Raw genomic sequence first — 23,291 nt, forward strand, 5'->3', positions numbered from 1 at the left:
TACACGCACAAAAAAACAAACAAAACTGCAAAAAAAAGAATGAGAGATCTGAGATGAGAAATTACTTCTTTATTTTTTTCAGTAGAAGTTTGTTGTTTGTCTACAAATAACTGAAAGAGGAAAAGCGATATAAATCGTAAGTAAATAATCAATCTTTGATAATATGTGTGTGTTGTACAAGCTTTTAAAAGCCTAATACATGCGCCACTAAATCACCTGTTGCGATGTTATTAGGCTGTAGCCTAATTACTTTAGAGGAAAAGGAAAACAGGAAGTTTTTAGCACCAACCGCTAGCTGGTAATCAAAGCACCAAACGTACCATTGTTTTCCTCGGTCGGTTTCAACCTGCTTTCTGTTCTGCCTGCCTCAGCAGCTCTGGAGCCCCCCTAGACAGTAAAACCTCATCATACCCATGTGTGTAGGTGTATGTGTGAGTGTGTGTGTGTATGTTTGTGAGGGGGTGAGTTCGGGACAGTAAAACGGCCACTACAAAGGGCTCTGCTACGTTGGTGGTCTCCCCTGCTTCAGGCTTTATGGTCCAGTCTAGTCACGACTTTCAGGTCTTTTTGATGATTGGAAAAAGGGGCCGGGCTGGACTGATTGTGGACGATTTTAGTTTATTGCCTCGTTAGTTTATACTGAATATATAAACCTATTGTTCGTAAACGTACATTCTGTTGGCCCTGAATCGTTTAGAAGGCTCTGTTTGTCTCTTGGTTTTAAGATTGTTGTTGTTATTGCATAGTCTCCATAGTGGTCAAATTGAATGATATATGGTTTTGCTTGGTTTACTACCATTGGAATTGACCTTGACAAGTCCAAGTGAAAAACAAGCGTTCCCATGTAAACTGAGAGTGGGTTTATTGGTAGAAAAGGAGGAAATAATAGCCTCTCAGGAAAGTAATTCGGTCTACGAATTACGAATGAGGACAAGAGATTTGGACTTCTGCTGTTGTAACCCTCATATCCATGTAAGTGATACACCAGTTATGTATGTATATATAACAATCAGCAAATTAGTATTTCTGCATGCAAGGGATTAAAACATTATCCCAGCAAACCAAACACACACACTTGCATCATTAGGGCAATTTGTGTTGGCACTGTTAGTTAAATCAAGAGCAGCTGCATTTGCAACCTTAAGGCACCACTAACGAGCCCGGCCCCCCCATTAAACAGTCAATGTAAATGGAGTGGGAGGGAGAGGGAGGCGGAAACCAACAGTAGTTGAAGGACGATGAGTGTGACGAACGCAAGTCATCTTCATGGTGGTGATGGAAGACGGGGAGTCACGGTAGAGGAGGGTTGACGCAGATAGCCGTGACCGCCACAAGCTCTATCATGCCTGAGAAATACCTCCTCCACCTCTCCGCCCCGCACCGCTGCCGGAGGAGCGCCTCATGGCCACCTCCTCTCCTTGACTTCCTCCAACCTGTCCCTGAGCTGCAGCTGGACTGCAGATTAGCTCTGTGTTTACACAGGGAGGAGGAGGAGGAGGAGGAGGGAGAGGAGGGAGAGGAGGAGGAGGACGTGTGGGAGGAGGAGGATGAGATGTGGAAGGTTGGGGAGGAGGTGGAGGAGAAGGAGATGGAGGAGGAGATGGAGATAGAGATAGAGAAGAGGAGGAGATGGAGGAGGTGTAGGAGGAGGAGATGGAGATGGAGAAGAGGAGGAGATGGAGGAGGAGATGGAGAAGAGGAGGAGGGTGGCTCTTGGCTGCCACAGTGGTCGGCTGGCTGCTGATCACAGGCTACGTGGGTCTCCAAACCTCCCAGCGAAGCCAGCCGCAGTGGGTAGATCCTGGTCAATGGCCTGGTAAATGTTGCCTTGCTCATCGCCCCTCCTACTCCGTGGTAGGACACGTCCGCTGTTTTGGCCGTGTGAGGAGTAACGCCGCTGGTCTGTAAGCACAAAATAAAAAAATCAGGTCAGAGAATGCTGGAGCAGCTAAAAGCTAAAAGAGATACTGTAGCACTCCTTGGGAGTTAATTTTTTCATGGGTCAATGCGCGAGGCATCCAACCGCTCCGCTGAATAAGTAATTAGTGGGGCAGAAATGCATCGTCACCAGACTAATACGGAATACATTTGATCCTATCATGCTGTCAGAATAGCTTCTCGCCTCATCTCATATCATCTTATCAGGAGTGCTATCATAGCAGCATTCGTGGGGTTGCAGGTTTGGCGTCCCCCAGCACTAAGTGTTCACCAATTCCTTGTGATGAACCAATCCATTTAGTTTCCCTGTAAGCCGAGCCAAGTAGGCCAATCCTTGAGTCAATATTGAACCCATTTACAATCTGCTGGCTCAAGTTACCTCTTCAGTTCCATTATGGGCATTTCAACTGGGAAAATGATCCAGGCATTACATTTTCTGTTGAATCATAATAAACATCATTCAGACGTCGTAAACAGGCAAATCATCATCAATTTAGTGGGAGACTACATCTTATACAGCACCCCAGTTGGCACTGGGTGGAGACCGAGTTAAAACATTATTATGAAGTTAATGGATTCCTTCCCTTCAGTGGCAAGTCTTTGAAGACGCCGTGCATGTATTCTGCTCTGACCCTCCAGCTGCACCAGGCGTGGCGGTCGGTTGCCTCTTCAAAGCAGCGCTGAATCGGCGTATTTCAAAACAAATTCAGTGTCTTTCTGAATGAACCAGTTTCTCTCTGTTCTGTGTCCATAGTGAAGAAAGCAGTTCACCTTGAGGGGTGGTGCAGCATTAGTAATATTAAAAGAGGGACTTCTAAGACAGTAAGTTCTGTATTTAGACAGTACTACACAGTAATGTCCTTGAGAAAACAGAAATATACTTTGAATCAGTGGTGTTGCACTGTGTATGGCCTCCAGCCCAGATCCCCATCTGCTACCGGTGGAGTGGGCAATATCCCACCATGCTTTTCTGTGAACTACTTGTGTTTGTGCCATTGAAGAGTGTGCTCGGAGTGAGTGTGCACGAGCCTGTGTGCACATCATGCACGTTTCATGGGGGCTGTCATCGCACAGATGGGAAGGAGTCATCATTGGGCGGGGCAGGATACAACAATGGAGGCATCCCTATTTAGACCCCTGCTTCCCCCGCTCAGCCTCTTCACATTGTGCGCGCACACACACACATCGACATCGACACACACCGACACACACACACAAACACGCACACAAACACACTTACGCAACACACATGAAACACATACACACACACTCACATAGGACTGCAGAACACACACACACACACACACACACACACAAATAAAAACACACACACGCACACACACTAATACACACGCACACACACACAGAAACAAACACACATACTCACACACAAACACACAGAAACAAACACACACACATACACACACACACACACACAATCGCGTACACACAGGCACGCACTCACGAACGGCTGGAAAGCCACAGCTGAGCGAGACGCATGAATTATACATTGTACAGAACCGACAGCCTCCCAGCTTCGTTCTACTGTACGGACCCACAGCTCTGGAAAAATGGTGGAGTGTTCTTTAACTTCCCCCCCGAGACCATCGCTTCACCACAGACCTCCACCATAGCAGAGCAACAACAATCCTAGCCGGAAAAAGGTTTGATTCCACGCAGTGTGCTGAATGACATAGCAAGCTTTTCTTCTACAATTCCTTGGCTAGACACGAGTACCAGACCCTCGGCTGAGTTTAGTTTAGTTTTGTTTTGGTTCTTTACCTTAAAGGAACGCGCACACACACACATTGGGAGCAGACGAAAAATGACAGTGTCATATTTTCCTTGCCTAAAGTGATTTATTGTTCAATTGAGCTTGAAAATGTGCCGGGGTGGTTTGGTTTAGCTACGCTCGCGCGGTTTCTCTCCCACTCACTCCCAAGTAAGTACCTCTATGTACCCCCGCCCCCGCCCCCTTCCCCCCCTCCTCATCGTGCTCTCAGTCTCACTCTCTGTCTCACTCTATTTTTACGCTTCTTGTCCTCCTTCCTTGGCCATTATCTGGTTTTAGTTCTACAATTCGGTCAAGTGATGTACAGTAAGTTCAACATTCAGGTCATTCAACTAAAAAGAAAAATCCCTTAATGTGATATCTTAAGAGTGATCACTGGCGATAGAGAAAAACGCAAGTAGGGGCCCTGCGCATGTTGCACTGCATGACTCCAGTCAAGATTATACAGAAAACCCATCAGTTTGGGAAGAAAAAGCTGAGTCTTGTGTATTCCCATCTGCAGCGAGAGCTGCATGCATGCCGATCAGCACAACGTGGGCCAGGAGGCTGGATGTGGAGATAGTGGGTGCAGGAATGGGTGCCCACGGGCTGACACTACGATTACTCACCAAACAAGTACTCTGGGAAGAAGAAAACTACAACAGCGTGTCAGTGTTGGAGGTCTGGTCCTGAGAAAACCTGGGAAGGAATCCCAACCATTTCTGGTGGTTTGTGCGCGTGTGTATACTCTGTATGTTCACGCATACACTTCATCAGCCGATGTCACTCATCTATCTCTCACGCCAGTTTGACCCCATGGAGCAAAGAACATTGTTTGATGTCTTCGCCAGGAAGGATGGCTGTGTTTGTGTGTGTGTGTGTGTGTGTGTGTGTGTGTGTGTGTGTGTGTGTGTATGCACATGTGGAGGAGGGGGGATCCATGTTTCCTCCCACTCATTTGACAAGTTGCATGTGTATGGGGCATTTGTACAAGTGTGTCGAGTGTATGAGGGAGTAACTGATATAGTACCCCCATGACACGCGCTTTTCAGGATACATCATTACCTCTGCACATGCACACACACACACACACACACACACACACACACACACACACACACACACACACACACACACACACACACACACACACACACACACACACAGTGTGTAAAAGGCAGACCTACTCTCCTAGAGGTCCCAGGTTTGGACAGAAACAAACATGTTATCATCACCCTCAGCTATGTTGGAATTCCACTTTAGTTTTGATAGGCAGGCTCTGGAGAGGCTCTTTGGCAATCCTGTGGCTTTGTTGGTCAGTTATTTCTTTCTTTTCTTTCCTCTTTATTCCTTTCTCCTCGCCTCGTGAGCCGGCCTTGTGCTCGCCTCTCCGTGCCGGAAGTGAATGGAGAGGCAGGCGGCGGTGTCCGGGAAGAGAACGGAGAGGCAGTGCTAGAGGCAGTGTGGCTGAACAACAACATCATGTTGGGCTGTGAGAGACGCTCCGTAGGCTGTACTTTAGTGCTGTTAGTGCTCCAGAGGGGAGCGTACCTATGTTCCCCGGGTCCTATGTTCCCCAGTCACAATACATACCAGGGAACATCTCCCTTTTTCTGAAAAAGGGTCCTATGCAATTCCTTAACGGGTCCTAATAATATTTAGAAAGGACTTATTTTTTCCACCATAATTTCCATAATTGCCGAATTGCATGACATAAGACTATGCCTTCGCTGATTTAATTCAGCATTTTGTTATGGTAGATTACAGGCCACGTGACGCGCATATCCAAATATGATGAGGAGAGATTAGGCTGTAAATTGTTGTATCTTGTATCTTATCTTACCCCATATGGAAAAAAATGTTTCCACAATCCACATGCTATTTCTATGCAGTTTCACACATACATTAGTATTTAGTGTATTTATTATTATTTATTTATTATTGGTATTTAGTGTATTTATTATTTGTATTTATTGTTTATTTAGTTTCGTTTATTTAAACTGTCCAAACATGACAAAAACAAAAGCCAATTTACAGCCTAATCTCTGCTCATCTAGGCCTATTTGGATATGCGCATCAAACGGCCTGTAACTGATGGCAATCAGCACTGATGGTGGAAAAAATAACACTTTTTTTGAAAAAGGGTCCTCTGTTCCCCGGGTCCTATGTTCACCTCTCGGGGAACAAAGAACCCTTTTTTTGAAAAAGGGTCCTATGTTCCCCAGTCACATACAAAGCGGGGAACATAGGACCCTTTTTGGGAAAAGCAGGGAACATAGGACCCTTTTTAAAAAAAGGGTCTTTTTAAAAAAAGGGTCCTATGTTCCCCAGTCACATACAAAGTGGGGAACATAGGACCCGGGGATCATTGGACCCGGGGAACATAGGGATGACCCCCTCCAGGGAGCGAGAGCTGCAAGTGCGAGGGAGAGACAGTGCCAGCGTGAGGGTCTGCTCGAGGGGCCCCTCTCATCTGTGCCTTTGGTGACTCTGGCCCCCACTCGGCTGCTGAATGGAGGCCCCTGTTGTGCCTCCAGATGTAACTTATCTCATCCTATGTCAGTCCTCCGGCATGCTCATCGTCACAACCCCCCCCTTCCCGTCCCCCCTTCCTTCCTTCTATTCCCCCATACACACACACACACACCACTGGCCAGGGTGTAGGTGGACAGCGGGATGTGATGGAGATGCTTGATTTTGACATGGTTGCTATGTGTGTGTGTGTGTGTGTGTGTGCTTGCTTGAGTGTGAGTGTGCATTTGTGTGTAGGTAAAGGAGTAGTGATTACGGGGGTTTGTGCCTGGTACTGGCCAGAGATAGACTTGCGTCACCATCGCAGCCCCTCTGAGAAAATGCCTCTGCAAACTATTGATCGTGTTTAGTCTTTGAATTGGTCTGGTGCGCCTGCAAATAATAATAACACAAAAAAAGAAAATCAAATTACCTTCAATTTTCGTAATGATTTTTTTTTTTATGTCATCCACCAAATAGGTTGGCGGCCCAAAACAAATATAATTATATTGTGCAGTCGATGTACCATTATAGAGGAGCAATTATGTGTGCTGGCATGACTACAGTGCTGCTCTAACTACGTATGTGTAGGCAGCTTTTTGTTTGCCTCCCTCTTATTTACTGTTCCCTATGCTTTCTGATCAACAATGCGTATGTGTATACGTGGGATTTTCCTTTTTGTTTGCTGTTTGTGTGTGTGTGTGTGTGTGTGTGTGTGTGCGTGTGTGTGTGTGTGTGTGTGTGTGTGTGTGTGTGTGTGTGTGTGTGTGTGTTTGAGTGCACGCATGTGTGCATGTGCATTACTATAATAAGCAATGGGAAACAGAGGAACTGGCTACACTCAGAGTGATCATCATGTGCATTACTGGAAATGTGTATTTTGCCACATAACAACCCTGTGATAGTGGGAGGAGCAGGGGGGAGGGCAAACAACACATCGGGATGGCAAAATACACACAGTCATTCACCAAGTCGTCTGGAAGCGGGCAGTCCTTCTGGAGAGCACTTATGTGTGTGTGTGTGTGTGTGTGTGTGTGTGTGTGTGTGTGTGTGTGTGTGTGTGTGTGTGTGTGTGTGTCGGCCGGGATGCCATCCAAACACGCATGCTTGGAGACAGACTTGTCAACTCCCAGACATGACATGTGCGCAGTTATAAATCAAGAGGGACAGTTTTTTGCATTGAGATGAATATGTCGTGGCTGGAGAACGTTAATGCGCAGTGAATCGCCATAACTCTTGAATCAGCCGTAACTATTCATCTCGAGTAGTTTCTCTCTGGAGTTTACTGATATCATCACTGGCATCAGGGGCCCTTGGTTCAAGTTTGTTGGGCACATCGGGCTGGCCAGGTTGTCTTTCGCATGAAGGCATTTCTTGCCCATCTTTTTTCTTCTTTGTGATTCATATAGCAGAGTTCTAGAATATTTTGCTCAGGGGAAACACGTCATTTGGGGCATGATTACAAATTAATTTCATACAATGCGAGAGATCATCAGAGGTCTCACATTCAGTATTTGCAAATACATTAACATAGTGGCCAGTTGCCATGTTCTATAAACTCTGCAACATGCGCTGACCTGGTTGTGTTCATAATTGGTCTCTAACCAATTATAATCAGAAAGGTTGTAGGTTTAACCCTGGCTTAAATCCATGCATTATTGCATACATCACCGGCCCTTAAGAAAACATATCAAACTTGATGTAGCGTAAGTCACTGTGGTCTTAAATGTTAACCAATGGCAAGTAGCCGCTGACATTGCAGTGCCCTTCAAGACATCCCAGAGGGCCAATGGCCTAATCCAAACGTCTGGCTGTTCTCTTCAGTCAGCAATTAGCGCGAGGAGAAAATTAGTCAATTTCCACCCCATTGGTTCCACTCTCCCAATAATTATTTGTATGCCTAAGATGCAGCCTAGCAGGTCCACAGCCAAAGGGCTACATTTCAGTGATTTTTCAGTGATTGTTCGGTCTGAAAGGACCATGTGGGCCACAGGGTTTATCTGCATAACCTTGCGAGATGCAAAGCCCACAACAACAATCCCTGTGTAGCTCCTATATAGGCAAACAGATGGATAAAGTCCTATGAATGGGCAGTATACTGTGTTTTCCCAAAAATCAACTCTCCCACAGTATATGAAACGAAGCAGTGGTTCAAGGTGGATCAAAGTGAATCTCAGCATCAACACCAGGCAGCTGTTTACGCCCATGGTTCAAAGGTGAGACGGGGATTTGCATGATCCTACTGTGTTTAGAGTTACCCCCTTTACCCCTGCTCTTTGCTGATCTCTCACCTTAGAGCAACAACCAAAACCCTTAGCACCATCCGCACCAAATTAAAAACACAAATAAAAGACAACACAAAAAAAAGTGCAGGGAATACTCCTGGTCGGAGCCTCAGATCTCCTGAGCAGATGCCCTCTGGGTGGGAGAATTTCCCCGACACTGGGGGAGTGTCGGACTCGGAGCCTCTCCACATCTGTTACGAGTTACAGTAGGCACTTTACTCCGTCAAAACCAAATCTTCAGGGCATTCACTTTGTTGATGTACAGCTGGGTTAAGCAGGGTTTTTGTTGTGCAGTATGGGCCTGAAAATTCTACCTGAAAAGCGTTGAATTCTCTAGCCCTGTGTACAATAAAGAGAACTATTCTATTGATTGAACATTGGACACATTTCCCCCCCCCCCCCGCTCAGATTTTTTTGAGTTAGCCACTGGCCAGTTGCACTGAGATCAGGTTTTAAGAAAATAAAAGCTTTCCGGGAGGAAGAAACTGAGTCGATTAGATAACCAGAGTTAGGATATGATGAGGTAACTTCCATGGTCTCTCGAGACTTCCTATAACCCAGAAAGTTGCCAACTCCAAACGATAGGGCGAACAACAGATTTATCTGTTTCTTTCTCCAATAAGCTTAGTATACATAACATTTTGTATCAGACAGAACACACCGCATGGTTGGTGAGTAAAGAACACATGGCCACAGTCCCAGTCCCAACAAAAAAACAAATGTTTGGGACGGTTATACACACTGCAGATTCAAATGTGCGCTTGTGAAGGCAATTGTCCTACAATTGTGCAATGCAACTTAAAAACAGTTTTGCATTCTTGTGACATTGTGGTGGGATTGTTTGGGTTTGGCTGAGCCCCTGTGGTTCTGAGAGGTAGATGGAGAGGTTGCAGTGGTCACTGAGTCGTCTCAAGATCCTAAAATAGTCATAATTACAGTTCTCTGGGTAGATTCTGATAGGAAATGTCGGTCGATGAGGCCAGTTTTAAGATATTATCGAGTGCAGCTTGGCAAATCCTAAAGCTTGAAAAGCATCAAACCTTTGTTATAAGTGGTCATAGATACTTTTCAATGAGTCTGGCGATTTTAGTTTTATTTTAAAGACAATGTGTTCGGGGTAAGATATTGTTACAATAAATTATACAATACGATCAAGAATAGCACCCTCTGCCATCCTCTATCTATCCTATCCTTACTGTAATGCAGTGTGCACATTTGTGTGCACAACGTTGTCTTTTTGCCATGGAGATTAATGTAATCCATATCTAACAAAATGGCCTTCAAAACAAAAGTTAAATCGCTGCTGGCCAGCTCTGAGATGATCGCTGGCCGCGTATTAACAGGAGGGCACCGGCAGGACCGCTCTTGCCAGGTGGCACTTACCTACGATGTTAATCTCTGCTGTCCCTTGCCAAGCAGTGGGAAGTGGCACGGCCAGCTTTGTTAGCTACAATTATACATGGCTAACATTATGGCCGCCCAAAACCAATTATCTGCTCTGTTTAAATCTGGGTAGCTTCTTGCGACGTTTTCAAGGCTTTGATGTGTGACTTGTCCTGAGTGAACTTGCACTGAAATATTCATTTATACAAAAAAAAAAAAAGGATTTCAACCCAGACATAAAATAACCAAAGACTTAGCTATACTCCTTAGTTCCTGTGTTTAAGCAAGCCAGCTGCTCTACTGCACATTGTGCGAATGTACAAAAAGGACGGATTGGGTATTTTGGGTTAAATATAGGCACGGTATAAACCCGGTTGGAAAAACTACGCTCCACTCACAAAAAAGATGGAGATGGCGACTGCCACCACCCAGGCTCCCCTCGAACATTCAACCCTCAAAACCTCAACGAGCGAACGGAGTGATGACATCAGCGTCTCAACGCCACATTTCAATGCGTTGCACATGAGCAGCATGTGTATCTGCTTCATTGCACAATGGAAAACAGACACCAGTGAGACTGTTTGGTACAGTGGAGACAGATTATACTCTGGAAACACAAGGAGTTGCAGAGTAGTAGTAGTAGTAGAAGTAACAGAGGTAGTAGTCATACTGGTGGTAGTACTGGTAGTAGTAGCAGTCATAGTAGTAGTACTAGTAGTACTGCTGACCTTGAGTTTTAATGAACAGATGCCATTACAGCACAGGCCACACAGGAATTTCAGTCAGACACGTCGGTCGGAATATATGCTGGACCTTGTCCAAAAAAGTATACAGAATGATGCCAGATACATTACTGTATCCCATACCTCTTATCGTGTCCCATCGTGGTTTTTATTTTCACCTAATTCCCTACATACAACACTTTAACTTACTTAGAAATGATTTGCCTGCATATACTCTCTTGGCAACAGCCAATGTTAAACAAACAGACTGGAAAAAATAGACTGAGTCGATTTACAGGAAAAGAGATAAGCATCGAGCAGGTCATTTGATATTAGGCTGACTTACTGTAAATAATAAAAACGTTTTTTTCTGGTAAAATAGATTTTAATCTCAATGAATTTCTACCTGGTTAAATAAAGGATTGATTGATATGATTGTGGGTCGGTTTCAGCCGGGGGAGCTGAAACTGGCAAAGTAGCCATAGGCTACAAACAAATTATGGGATGTATTTCGCTAACCCTAAGGGTAGGATGAGCAAGTTCTTGACAGTCCTCCGCTGAAATTATTTCCGCTGTGGGAATACAATAGCAATTTCTGTGCTAGACGCCTACCAGCCTCTTCCAAGGGATCCGGTTATATTCAACATCTGTGTCAATATTATCTGGGGTTTTGAGGTCCTCTGTTGTTTTTAAGTAGAGAAAATATAACTGCAGCTTCAACTACATATGTTAACGTTCACTGAAGAAGGAAAGCAGAGAGCAGGGTGTGGAGATCATTAGCCCTACATTTATAGGGTTTTACCCCCTGCAATCAAAATACTCCCAAAAATAATTACATGTTTTTTATCTATTCATAAATCACAATCCAAACATCACCTCAGCCAATCAGCTGCATGCCCGAAGCCTCTAAACATTTATTTCCAAAAGTTGAATCACTTTTTACATTAAACGATAGGATGACCTTATGCTTGGCCCAACAGTAAACTCACATATACCAACACACACACCGCTGATCTGGAGAAAGAAAAAAAATATCTTTCCCATTTGTGGAGTTAAGAGGGGCTGTGCTCTGCGCCCCCCGAGCTGCCGCCGCCCCAGAAGAGGCACGCTCAGCACAACTCGGCAGCCCACTGCGCGTTCAGAGCAGAGGATGAGCGCTGGATACTAGACGGCAACGCAACGACGCAGTTCCCAGGTAAAAGTGCCTCTACGTCGTTTATATACACGCAGTGCATGGGTTTGTGATTCCTCTGTGCTGACGCTTATTCGTCTATTTGACCCGTGTCCGTTGAATATCGACAGCCCTGTGGAGAACCTGATATTATCTCAAGTAAACAGAGGTTGAGAGAGTCGCATCTGCTTTGCGTAGCCGACGTTACAGCGGTCCCTTCAACTTGCAGCCATCCCAGCCAGCCTATTCTCTCCTCTCCCCCGTCTCCTTCCTTTGGTGGATTGCGATGCAAGATGTAGGACAACACAGTGTCACTTTAATGACACGGCGCTAAAAGGTGGAAGGAATATGCGGGGACTGATTATTTTCAACTTGAAGCAACGGGACCAGACTGGCACTATTACTGGCTAGCTTATATCAGTTGAAGGTTAAAAGATTGTGATGGAGCCTAGCTGTATGCTAGCATGCTACAGTGGCTACCTGACTGCAACAGCGCCAGCCAGCGAGGCTAGCCTTCTGACATGCTTGTCAATCAATCTGTGCATGACATAATGACCACACACTAAGTCTAGGAGTATAGTTGAGTGTTTTCTAGAAGGGCGAATAGCACGGAACGACAAACGGTCTCGGGGATGAAGTTGAAAACAGCCCAGGGCAAACGGTCTGCCAAGTTTAGGCGGCTTGCTTTGATGTTGTCACTTTGTCACACCTGCAGCGTGTTTGCATAATGAGGGACGCTCGCTTGACCTCCTCTGTTGCTCCTTTGAATTCGTGAACACATTGCTCACACATTCCTGCCTTCAGTCGTTGTCTTTATACGGCTTTTTATTAACCCCAAATGACTTAATTTAATATAAAAAATAAGGAAATATAGGAATAGGAAGGTTGTAGTGAAATGCATAGTGAGAAAATGTCTTGACATCTGAAAAATACTTATTTTATTTATCTCTTAGCTTATTCGTGTGTTTCTTTCCGAGTCCTTCACATGTGTGGAGAATCTCGACACTTTTTTCCAGGTAATCTTGTCCTGTCATCCAAAGACCTCTAGAGGGCATGCCTTTTTTTAATCGAAATGCTCATCTGCCCTGATATAATCATGATGAAGCAACATGTTGTTGCACATTATCTTACTACATTGACCTATCGTATTTATTTAAAACTTAAATTGATTCTTGTGAGACTCCTGTGTCATGTTCATGTTTTGTTAATTCTTTACTATTCAATTTATGTGTGTGTGTGTGTGTGTGTGTGTGTGTGTGTGTGTGTGTGTGTGTGTGTGTGTGTGTGTTTTTGCACTTGTGCGTGTGTGTGTGTTTTTGCACTTGTGCTCTGGCATGCACACGCTCTTTTAACACATCTGTGAGATAGGGAAAGTTGATGTGAGTCTGCGACTGTTGTGTTAATGTAAATCAGTTGGATGCCTGTAAAGCAGGAGGGAGGGAGAGAGAAAGGGAGAGTGGTGGGGGTGCAGTAAGGGTTTGGGTGGAGGAGGCGTGGGGGTCATTGGTGTGGGATCTATTAGGATGGAAGCGGCTCATTAATTCTTTCCAGCAGCAGAGGAAAGGGTGGGTCAGCGATACGCAGCAGAGCTGTGATACGTGCCCCTGAAGTGAGTCATTCCAGTTCAATGTTCAGAAGTGGTCTGATAAGTCAGGCCTTCGCTCTTCATGTTCCCCTCTTGGTCGTCTGGGCCCCTAGGGCTCGCCTGTTCTCTTCGGAGCACGTCCTTTCTATTGGCTAATTCACCTGACTCACTGGTTGGCTGCACAGTTGTCCTCTGTACCGTCAGAATTCTAGTCATCCCCAGTGTGCTATCTTTTCTCCAGATATAGCTCACTAAATGCATCTTCCAGCCAATGAACAGAGACCACGGTCCATCGCTGGTCCCGAGCATCGGTAGTTGCGGTCGAGGGTACGCCAGTAGGCATTGACCGTTTCCAAAAACAACAGGTTTCCTCTGCCATTGGGCGGAGGAGGCGTCCTATCACGCCTCGCTGAAAAGGCTCCCAACGTTTGCCTGACTACAGGGATCCCCTCGGAGATCCTGTGTGACATCACGCGTGATGTCAGAGACGGGGTGACGTAAGCGAGCGAGCGAGAGGCAGGCGGACGGAGCTGAGCAGGAACGTGTGAAAGCTGCCGACATCTGCCAGCCTGCCTCTGGAGAATGTAGGGCAGTGAAGTGTGTTCTGAAGGATAAAATGGAATGCACATTTGGTTTATGTTGCAGCGTTTCGTCGGCATGGCAGTCGGTAGCCATATGGGAGGCAGATGGCGGGTCTGCCCGCTTAGATTTATACTGATGTTTTTCTTTGGTTTCATGTGAATTTAATGAATGAAGACCCATTAGTCTCTCCCGACCATTCAAGATTACAGTTTCCCAAATTCAGCCCATAACACTCTATGATCACCATTGTATTGCTAAGCTTCAGTATAACACTAGGCAGTTTTCTTTAAAAGAATACATTGTGGAGTATATAGCCTGCTTCCTTGTTTTTCAACATTGCATACTCCCATCCATCCCTAGAAGCACTCTCAGAGTATTAATAAGTCACTACTGTAATCTAAGCCTAGCCTAATTGTTTTTGCCCTTCCTTTCCCCTTATCCAGCTATACTGCTGAGCAAGTGGCATGCAGCAGACTCCCGACCCGATTAGCAGAGAGCCAGAGCATGCTAACACTTTGATTAGGGCGCTTTCTGCTTGATAAACCATGCCACTGTCATCTCCAGCAAGCCCTGCACCTTGATGGACACTAATTACCACAGGGCTAAATAACCATGCTCAGAAACAACATGGCTGACGCTCGAAAGGTTAACTGCAGGTAAAAAAGCTTTGCATGCAACACAGCGCCATGTTTCCTGAGTAGATTAGCCTTCCTATTAGGGTGGAATTTCCTTTTAATAGCAATATTAATTTACGAAGAAGGATCATTTGTCAAGAGTGTTTAATGAGTTTACACTCCAGTGGTGTTTAGTGCTTCTTGTTGACATTACATGCGGAACAAACAAAGTGCATGAGTATGCATTACTGGTAACAAGCTTTTAAACTTAAGTGTGGTTATCCATGTTGACATTACAGAAGTTGTAACAATTCCACATTGATATTATATTTGTGTTAAGAGACCTATTAGTTATTTAGAGGGACAATCCTTCTGAGGTGGGTAAGACAGTCCTTAACAGCCCCCCATCCCTTCCTGTGCATGGTTCTGGTGCCAGCCAGGCACACCAGCCCCACTAAAATACCCTTTGGATTGGTGGAATTCAGCCAGAAAATCGGGCTGTTGTCTTGAAACTGAGACACACAAGCAATAACAATAGTTGCCATGGGAGATGCTGTACAAAATAACGTTGAGGTCGTTTTTTGGCTTGATCTCGCATGATGAGCTAATGGACGTACAATGCACTGTCCCGGGCATTCTCCTTATTCCCTTTTGGGGTGTGTAGCCTGCATGCTGCAATATGCTCCTGGTCAGTCATCATTATTCAATCCCAAGTTTTACTGAAAAAGGCTGTGGCCCCCTGATTGTGTGCTTGTTACAGACTTGCATGCTCTGATTTAAACATTGCACCCACACTCGTCATAATGGACGTTTTAGCAACACTAATGTTTTTTGCATAGTCCGATTGGACATACGTTTAGTAACAGAGTGAATGGGGTCGGCGTCCTGTACAGTCACATCCATACGACGCACCACATAGCAACATGTGAGTCCAGTTCTAGCCAGGGTCAGGGCTTGTTTCCATGCTCTCTCCTCTGGTCTCCAGAGAGGGCGGGGTTGATTGGAAACACTTGCGACATGAGTGTGTCTACTCCTCGGGTCTCGGTGCTGACTTCCTCAGGAAGTGTGACGTTTTTTTTTCTCTCCCCCGGGACCATGCGACGGTAAAAAACAACAAATGAGTGGATGCTGGTCCCCGTCGTGATGTCATCTCGAGACGGCCTTGTATTGTGTGCACAGTCCAAGGCCAGGCAATAGCCACACCGTGCACATGCACTCTGGTCTGCACATGTTAGAGTCAAAAGGCGCGGTTCTATTTTTTTTATTAGGGTGGGGGTGTTATCGTTAGTGTTCTCATAAAGGTCTCCATTATTACGGGGATGAGACATCATTTACTTTGGTTTCATAATGCGTTAATAATAGATTTATGAGCTTGTCATTTTCTGTTATTAATTGTATTTCTGTGAGTTTATAGCTCTGTTTATAGCTCTGTAACAGCTGCACAATTTTTAACCTGTAGTCGCCAAGATATGCAAACGATAGAAAAACACACTATTGTAACTCATATTCCCTTTGGAGAAAGGATATACTCATAGACCAACTACCAATGCTTGGACTCCCCGTCTATTCCTAAGGCCTTATCTAGGTCTCCGTCCTGCATCGCCGGCCATCCATGCTGCCCCTGTGGCCATCCATGCTGCCCCTGTGGCCTTCCCCTTCCCACCCCCACTCCACACCTCACTCTGCCCTCATCCCAGTTTGGCCCGGAATAAGGAGCTGACACCAAACTGTCAACCTGGAGACCGTCACCTCTGTGTCGCCTGTCTGCCACCGGCGATGCTGAAGTGCACACACACACACACACACACACACACACACACACACACACACACACACACACACACACACACACACACACACACACACACACACACACACACACACACACACACACACACTAAAAGCTCTTAGATCGGGATTTTAATAAAACAACAACTGTGGCCTTTGCCAAAGAGCTCACTTGCGTAACCCACCGGTGGCATTGCATCCTTCAGACTGTCGTAAATGTCATTGATAGCCGTACAGTAGTGCACCACAAGTATTTAAGGTTTCTTTATGGGTGCCACTTGGCAAGGCAAGCATCCATGTAATTCTGTTTTATTATGCTTACTGAGCTGCATGTGCTATCCATATAGAAAAAACTGAAATTTTGTCCAGTGATTTGGGGGTTGCTCCACGATCTTGCGCTGTTAAAAAATACTGCAGATTCACCCTTTTGTGTTCAGTTTTCATGATTTCTACAGCTGAGTGGTTCGGTCTCTGGATGCCAATTGTTGCCACAGAAGACGGCATTGTAGCGAAACACAATGTTGTTGTGTTGTGGGCAATGAAAGCTGCCTATTGTTGCCTGGCGCAGCCTGAATCAGGGGTTTTATTTGATATGAAGTGGGTAATTCCATTGCATAAGGGAATTAGTAGTGTTTAAAGTGAGCCTGTCATGGGAAAGAAGGGTGTGTGTGGGCAGGGGGCAGCTTGATATGAGGGCAGGTCACTCAAAGGGAAATCCTAAATGTTGTTGATAATGGAGATAAGCCCTTCAGAGTGGAGGAACATACTGTTTGTAGAGTCATGGTAGATTAGGCCTTGGCAGCATATGGACCCCTTAGCTCATTCTATATTCTGTGTGCTCATCCTGTATTTGCTATTAGCATGTCGTTCCAAGAGTGAATTACTATGTTGTTTAGCATCTGAACCATAACTCTTTGGCGTGGTCTGGGTGACAGGATTGATCTAGAGGAAGGAAGGGGAGGAGAGGCACATCTGATTTACATCTAGCGATTGTGTTGTGGTCTTTTATGTCATGGTGTTGTGAATGTGGTCACCGGCCGAGACATTGAGCCTCAGTTAGTTAAGAAAAGGCCTATGTATTTGAAATGGAGAAACTATTGTAAGACTTTAATGTATTGATGGCAGTATCATTAATAATTGATGTTTGTATGTTGTTGTTACTGGCTGTTTGGAAATAAGAGTTGGTGGATGGTTTAGCAAGAAGTAATGATGTTACCAGCCTATTACACGTTGCTGTATCAAACAGAGGTTATAATGTCAACCTCACTGATGAATAAAGTCCCAGTTTTGGTCCAACATTGTTCATCATGAAATCCCCATCTATATAAACAACTGGTAGTCTGTACATGAGGGATTACGCTGACAACAAATGGGCAGAGTTAACTCCCCTGCTCCAAAAAAAAAAAAGTATGAAAGTATTAACTGGGTAAGCGCCAAGAGTCAATCCTCCACAACTAACAGGTTTAGGGTTTTAAATGAGGAAGATAATCGTATTAGAGCGGCCATACATACAAAGAGAGCAGCATTTCACGGCCCCGGAACCCGCTAATCACCTAGCGGGCTATCTGAGGGCTCAGGTGGAAAGCAGGGAAAGGAGGGATAGGAATAGAGAGAGGCAAGAGAAAAGTGAAAAAGCAGATGGCGGTGATGATGGTGGATCCTAAGTAAATGCCATCTTCGAGGAACTACCTGCGTTAACCACATTTAGAAAGACAGAGGCAGGTTTGGTATTCAAATTCAAAAAATGCCCTTTCTTTTCTGTTACACCATTTGGTGGTGTGACTTCACTCTTAGTGAGCTCAAAAGAAGTCACTCTTAGTGAGCTCAAAAAGTGTGGATGGGAGTTTATCACTGGCAACGTGTCATTTTACTCTGGTTCTCGGTGCTGTTCATCGTTGAGGCCAGCCAAGCCGTTGGCATTGATTTCTGTTGAGTTTTTCGAGTATGTAACACCTGTCCATTGACATGGCTCCACGGAAGACTGTACCAAGGGCGTTACATAACAGGCAGTATAATTCACCTTGCGGTTGCATACATTGTCATTGATTGGATTTATCTTCCATTTTGTGTGCCAAAACATAGCGTGGCAAGTTGGCAACATTTTGCCTAGATTAAACTCCTTGTGTCCCACTACCAAATGTGTGTATACAAAAAAATTACTGTGTTGAGCACTATCCACCATCAATCACCCTACTGGAAAAAAAAACATTTAAGAAATGAGTAAAAACAACAAGAGACACGAGGAAATACGAGACTGATGAATGACCTCATCATAAACATCGAAGAAGTGACCGCTCACCACACCAACCATTGTATCAAATACAGAAAACGACAATGTTGTTGTAGACACACGGTTCTCTCTAGGAACTTCAAACAACAGACTCCATTGACGTGTAGATACCGCCGTAGCGTCGTGTGCCCTTCGAAAAAGCTGGGGCTTGTGTTTGTGTGTCGCCCCCCTCCCCCCCCCCTCCCCCTGCTAGCTCAAGGCGCGATGGCTTTCTGTGTCGGCGCTTGCCGAGCGAGCCGGGAAGAGACGGAAGCTGTTGCTAGGAGGACTGGAAAAGGCAGGGTAGAGAGAGAGGGGGAAAGAGAGAGTGAGGATAGGATAGGCAGTGAGAGGAGGCGGTCTGTCGCCCTGCTTTACTGCTGTGGCTCACAAATAGCGGGGTGGGCGGGTGCATGCTGTTGTGGGAGGGAGGGAGGAAGGGAGGGAGGAGAGGGGGGGATGGCGGTGGGGGGAAGTCGGGGAGCCGTTTGTGTTGTTCTGTTTGTGTTGTGCTTTGTGGGTTCATGATTATCCATTCCTATCTGGATCTCTGGACCATAACCAGCCACATCCAAAGTCAGTCAACGTTTTTAATGTCTCTCTCTCCCTCTCTGTCCCTCTCTCCATCCCTGTCTCTCTCCCTCTCCCACCCCATCCCCCCCCGCCCCCCTCTACCTCCGTCCATACGTCGCTCTCCGTCACGCTCCCCAGTGATGGCCTCAGCTGCGCAGCGGTGTGGGGAATCTGGCCGCTGGGCGTAGGAGAGCAGCGGATCCCTCTGGAACGCCCCAGTCCGCCTCCCGCCTCCCGTCCAGACCAACCGATAACGGCGAGGGAGAGGAGACGGCAGCTGTAGCCGATGCCACCATGTACAGCGTGGATGACCTCCTCATCTCTCATGGATACAAGCTGCCCCAGCACTCCTCCTCCTCGGCCCCCACCCCGGCCCCTACCCCGGCCCCTACCCCTACCCCGGGCCAGGCGCCCTCCAACCGCCCCACTCCTTCCCCCTTACCCCCGTCCTACGGCAAGCACGCCCAGATGCCAGAGGGCCGAGCCGCCGGGCCCCAGTGGACGGTGAACGGCTATGAGAGAGAGGCGGGGCCAGCCGGTAGGGGTGGCGGCCGGATGGGTGGCGGTGGCGGCGATTTCCAGCAGCCCCCGGTGGGCCGTGTCGGCTGTCCCAACAACAACAACAACGAGCCCCCCAGGGACAAGGGCCCGCTGAGGCACGACGGGGAAGTCCAGGGTCACGGGGACTCCCGCTCTGAGTCCCTGACGTCAGACAGTGGGTAAGATGAGGCCCACCACACCTGGAATTAACTGCCCATAAAAGTGTGATGAGAGCAAAAGGTTCGGATAAAAAGTATTAAGTGCAACCGTGGCGAGAGGAACAGAATCAGACTCACTCTCCTGATTCTGAAACAGTCCAAATGATTTGTAATACAATGGCTTGGAATACCTTGTGATTCTCCAGAGATGGTGTTATCTTTGCGGTCAGATTTTAGTGGATCTTTAATCCCTGATCTCTCGGCCCCGCCCTGTGAGCCGACCATCATTGGACTCTTGTTAGGCAGCAGTATGGCCCTGATTTGCTTACTTAGGTCACTCTCCCTCCTCGGCCTCCTGCTCTCATGTCATCCGTCATGTTGTTGACTTCCAACCCCTACACCCTATATAGTCAGGCAATGGCTTCAAGGTATATGTACTGTATATACTGTATCTACAGATATTTTGCCACTCATAGAAGCTGCTATTGGACAAACCTCTGTCTTGTGAAACACAAACACTGGCGTTTGGCCAGAGGTTTGCAGTTGGGTCACATGTTCCCAAGGCGGCAATACACCTTATATAATGCATTGCCCATCAATAATAGAGGCTGCATATAGACCTTATTTAGCTATGTGTATGAGGGTTGGGCTATATATATATAGTTCAGTCAGGATTTATGCAATTGAAGGCCTCCTGGGAAAGATGATATTGCTTTCCCAGTTTTCCCCCTCTGTGTTTAGGTTGTTTTGCTACTTACGCCAGAACTGATGGTGAGCGCACTGTGGCTGAGATATCAGTCAATACAGCTGTTCCCTTGTCCATGTAATTAGCCAGGCCTGTCAGATTTCCCCCCTATTTATTTACAGTTTGTTTGGGCGGTTTTTCAATTTATTCTGCCCTAATCTTCCTCTGCCGACAGCCAGTGACGGAGCATCCGAAAATAGTCATATGACCTTGAGTAATGTCAAAAAAAAAAAGAGAAACGATTTTTTTCCTTTTCCTTCGCCGGGAGACCGGCTAATCCGCACACTTGCGTCCCTGCTCCGCGAGCGCTATCAGCGCACTGCTCTGGGAATGTGGGAATTTGCTCAGACATATGTTCAATTTCTATCTGTTGTTTGTTGATCCCTCTTCCTCTCCCCCCAACTCGTCCAAATCCACTTTGCCCGGCAGCTTTAAGTTTAAGATAAGGAGCCGGCCGATCTGAGCAGTCCCTCTCGGCGTGGGGACTAAGACTTAATTAGGCTAATGATGGCAACTCACCCTCGTTGAGAAGGCTCCTCCTTCCCTCTGCATAGGACGTCACAGACTGGCATGGCTATCTCTCCCCCCAGCCCCCAACACCACCACCGCTGTCACCCCCAAACCCCCCCCCCCCCCCCCCCCCAGCACACGGCTCTGACCAATCATGATCATGGATGGAAATGTCAAGGACTCTGGGCAGACTTGCCGACCGCAGGCGTACGCATACATGGGCATGCATCTTGTTTAGCCTGTCAGTCACCCAGGCGGCGTGCAAATAGGCTGGAATAAACAGCTAGATCTGGAGCAAGGCTGAGCCCGGACAAGCTATGTGCTCCGTCCTTAGAGACCCGACAGACACTGCTGCCGTTGCATGAGACAAAGAAGCGTCGCACATCAAGCTGATGGGATTGAAAATCACCTCGTTGATGTTGACGTTGTCTTGAAGGACATCGAGGACGAACAGCCACGGTGTATCCTTGTGTAATGTTTTCCTCCTGCCCCAGAGACGAGTATGGGCTCTTCCAATGGCAAGCACGGTCATGTGGCGCCATCTAGTGGGGGGATTGCGGCAGTGTTGTTTGCTCCAATTCGGGACCGCCAGTGTCTGTTGTTGGTTTTAGTTTCGTGTTTTTGCAAATGTTATGCATGTAATTAATGTGTGTCAAATACATTTTTCTCTTGCATATTATCTCTAGTAGCTAACTACCTTTGTACACTACTCGACTCATGTGTTATTAATTGATTGTGTTTTACATATTTGGAAATGTTTCTAAAACATACACTACCGACTATTCATTTAACATTTAACGGTTGATTCTAACTTCCCTTCTGCCTGTTTCCCCTCAGGTTCTGCGAGGGACCCAAAGGGGCACAACCCCAGTCTAAAGACGTGGCCTACTGGAGGCGGAGAGGCCAAGACTTCACTGTGTTGATGGACTATGCTGACTTCAGAGAGCACCACGGAGGAGGAGCGCCGGCGGGCTACTGCAGGGCAGAGGCTCCGCAGCAGCCCCGGGGCCAAGAGGTGGCGAGCGACGAGCGCCAGCGTGCGGCACAGGAGAGGCAGCGCTGGGCAGCCCAGGCCCAGGCCCGCGCCAGAGAGAGGGAGGCTGCGCTGCACCGCTGGCGGCTGGCCAACGAGAGGAAGTGCCAGAGCCTGGGCACCGACGAGTGGCGCCCGGCCGTGGGATTCGGGCGCCAGCTCTCGGAGAGCGAGGCGGAGCGATGGGCGCACGAGCAGCAGCGGCTCCACGCCAGGACCCCCGACGGCCTGGGAGTCCACCCCAGGACCAAAGCCAAATCCCAATCGCTGCCCCGGATGCTGCCCCCCGACGGCCTGCAGTACGTGGACGTGGCCTCTACCGGTCAGGAACCGCACAGGAGGCTCAACGGCCACCCGCCCTCGCCCCACGACTTCTACAGGGCTCCCCCCCGCTGGCCGGAGAACGGGCGGCCGGCGAGCGCCAACCAGCTGTCCATGACCCCGAAGGCCCGCTTCACGCGCCCCCCCCGGCCGCCCTCCTACGAGGTGCACCAGCAGATCCGGGGGAGCTGCGAGGTGCTGTCGGGCCGGGACTCGGTGATGTCCCACGGCAGAGACCGCACCCCGCTGCCCCTGTCGAGGGCGGGGGACCCACAGCTCGACTATTTTGCACAGGATTCTGGACCCCCAGGATACATCCCTCCCCCGTCGTACAAGAGAGCCCCCATTATGAGAGGAGGGCGGCGAGGCTATGGGGAAATCATTGTGGACTACAGGTAAATACTGTTTCATTTTGTTCTTTCTCTTGTGTTGGTAGCTTTCCCAGTAGTGTCTATTCTTAGTAATAGGCCTGTCATTTGCTATCGGTGTCATGATTTACGTTATTTATTTAGGATTCAAAATATAGTATATATTTTGTGAGCTTTTTATAACATGAGCTCTGAACGTATCATCAGACAATCCTGAGACCCCTGTGAGTGTGAGCGTACTGAATAGTACACATGAGGAATAAGACAGCCACACTGGAAACTATGCTGTTTACGTGTTACAGATGTCATGGAACGCTACAATGGCAACAGACTACTATAAGCCTAACATTGTTGTTGGCTTCTTTTTATATCAAACCTAAGAGGACATAACAAGATGCATACAGCCCAACCAATAGTATTTGGT

At 47.0% G+C, this 23,291-nt stretch overlaps 1 protein-coding gene across 1 annotated transcript in view; it reads left to right on the forward strand.

The window, feature by feature from the left end:
* The window catches only part of jcada (junctional cadherin 5 associated a), a 31,079-nt gene continuing 7,788 nt past the window's right edge, over positions 1 to 23,291 (forward strand). The window contains exons 1-4 of the mRNA XM_084475443.1: positions 1 to 136; positions 11,668 to 11,805; positions 19,331 to 19,911; positions 21,983 to 22,894. Of these exons, the coding sequence (XP_084331569.1) occupies positions 19,487 to 19,911; positions 21,983 to 22,894 (1,337 nt within the window). The 5' untranslated portion in view covers positions 1 to 136; positions 11,668 to 11,805; positions 19,331 to 19,486. The remainder of the gene's footprint in view (positions 137 to 11,667; positions 11,806 to 19,330; positions 19,912 to 21,982; positions 22,895 to 23,291) is intronic.

The sequence above is a fragment of the Micromesistius poutassou genome (assembly GCF_964030765.1).
Source record: "Micromesistius poutassou genome assembly, chromosome: 11".
NCBI lineage: Eukaryota > Metazoa > Chordata > Actinopteri > Gadiformes > Gadidae > Micromesistius > Micromesistius poutassou.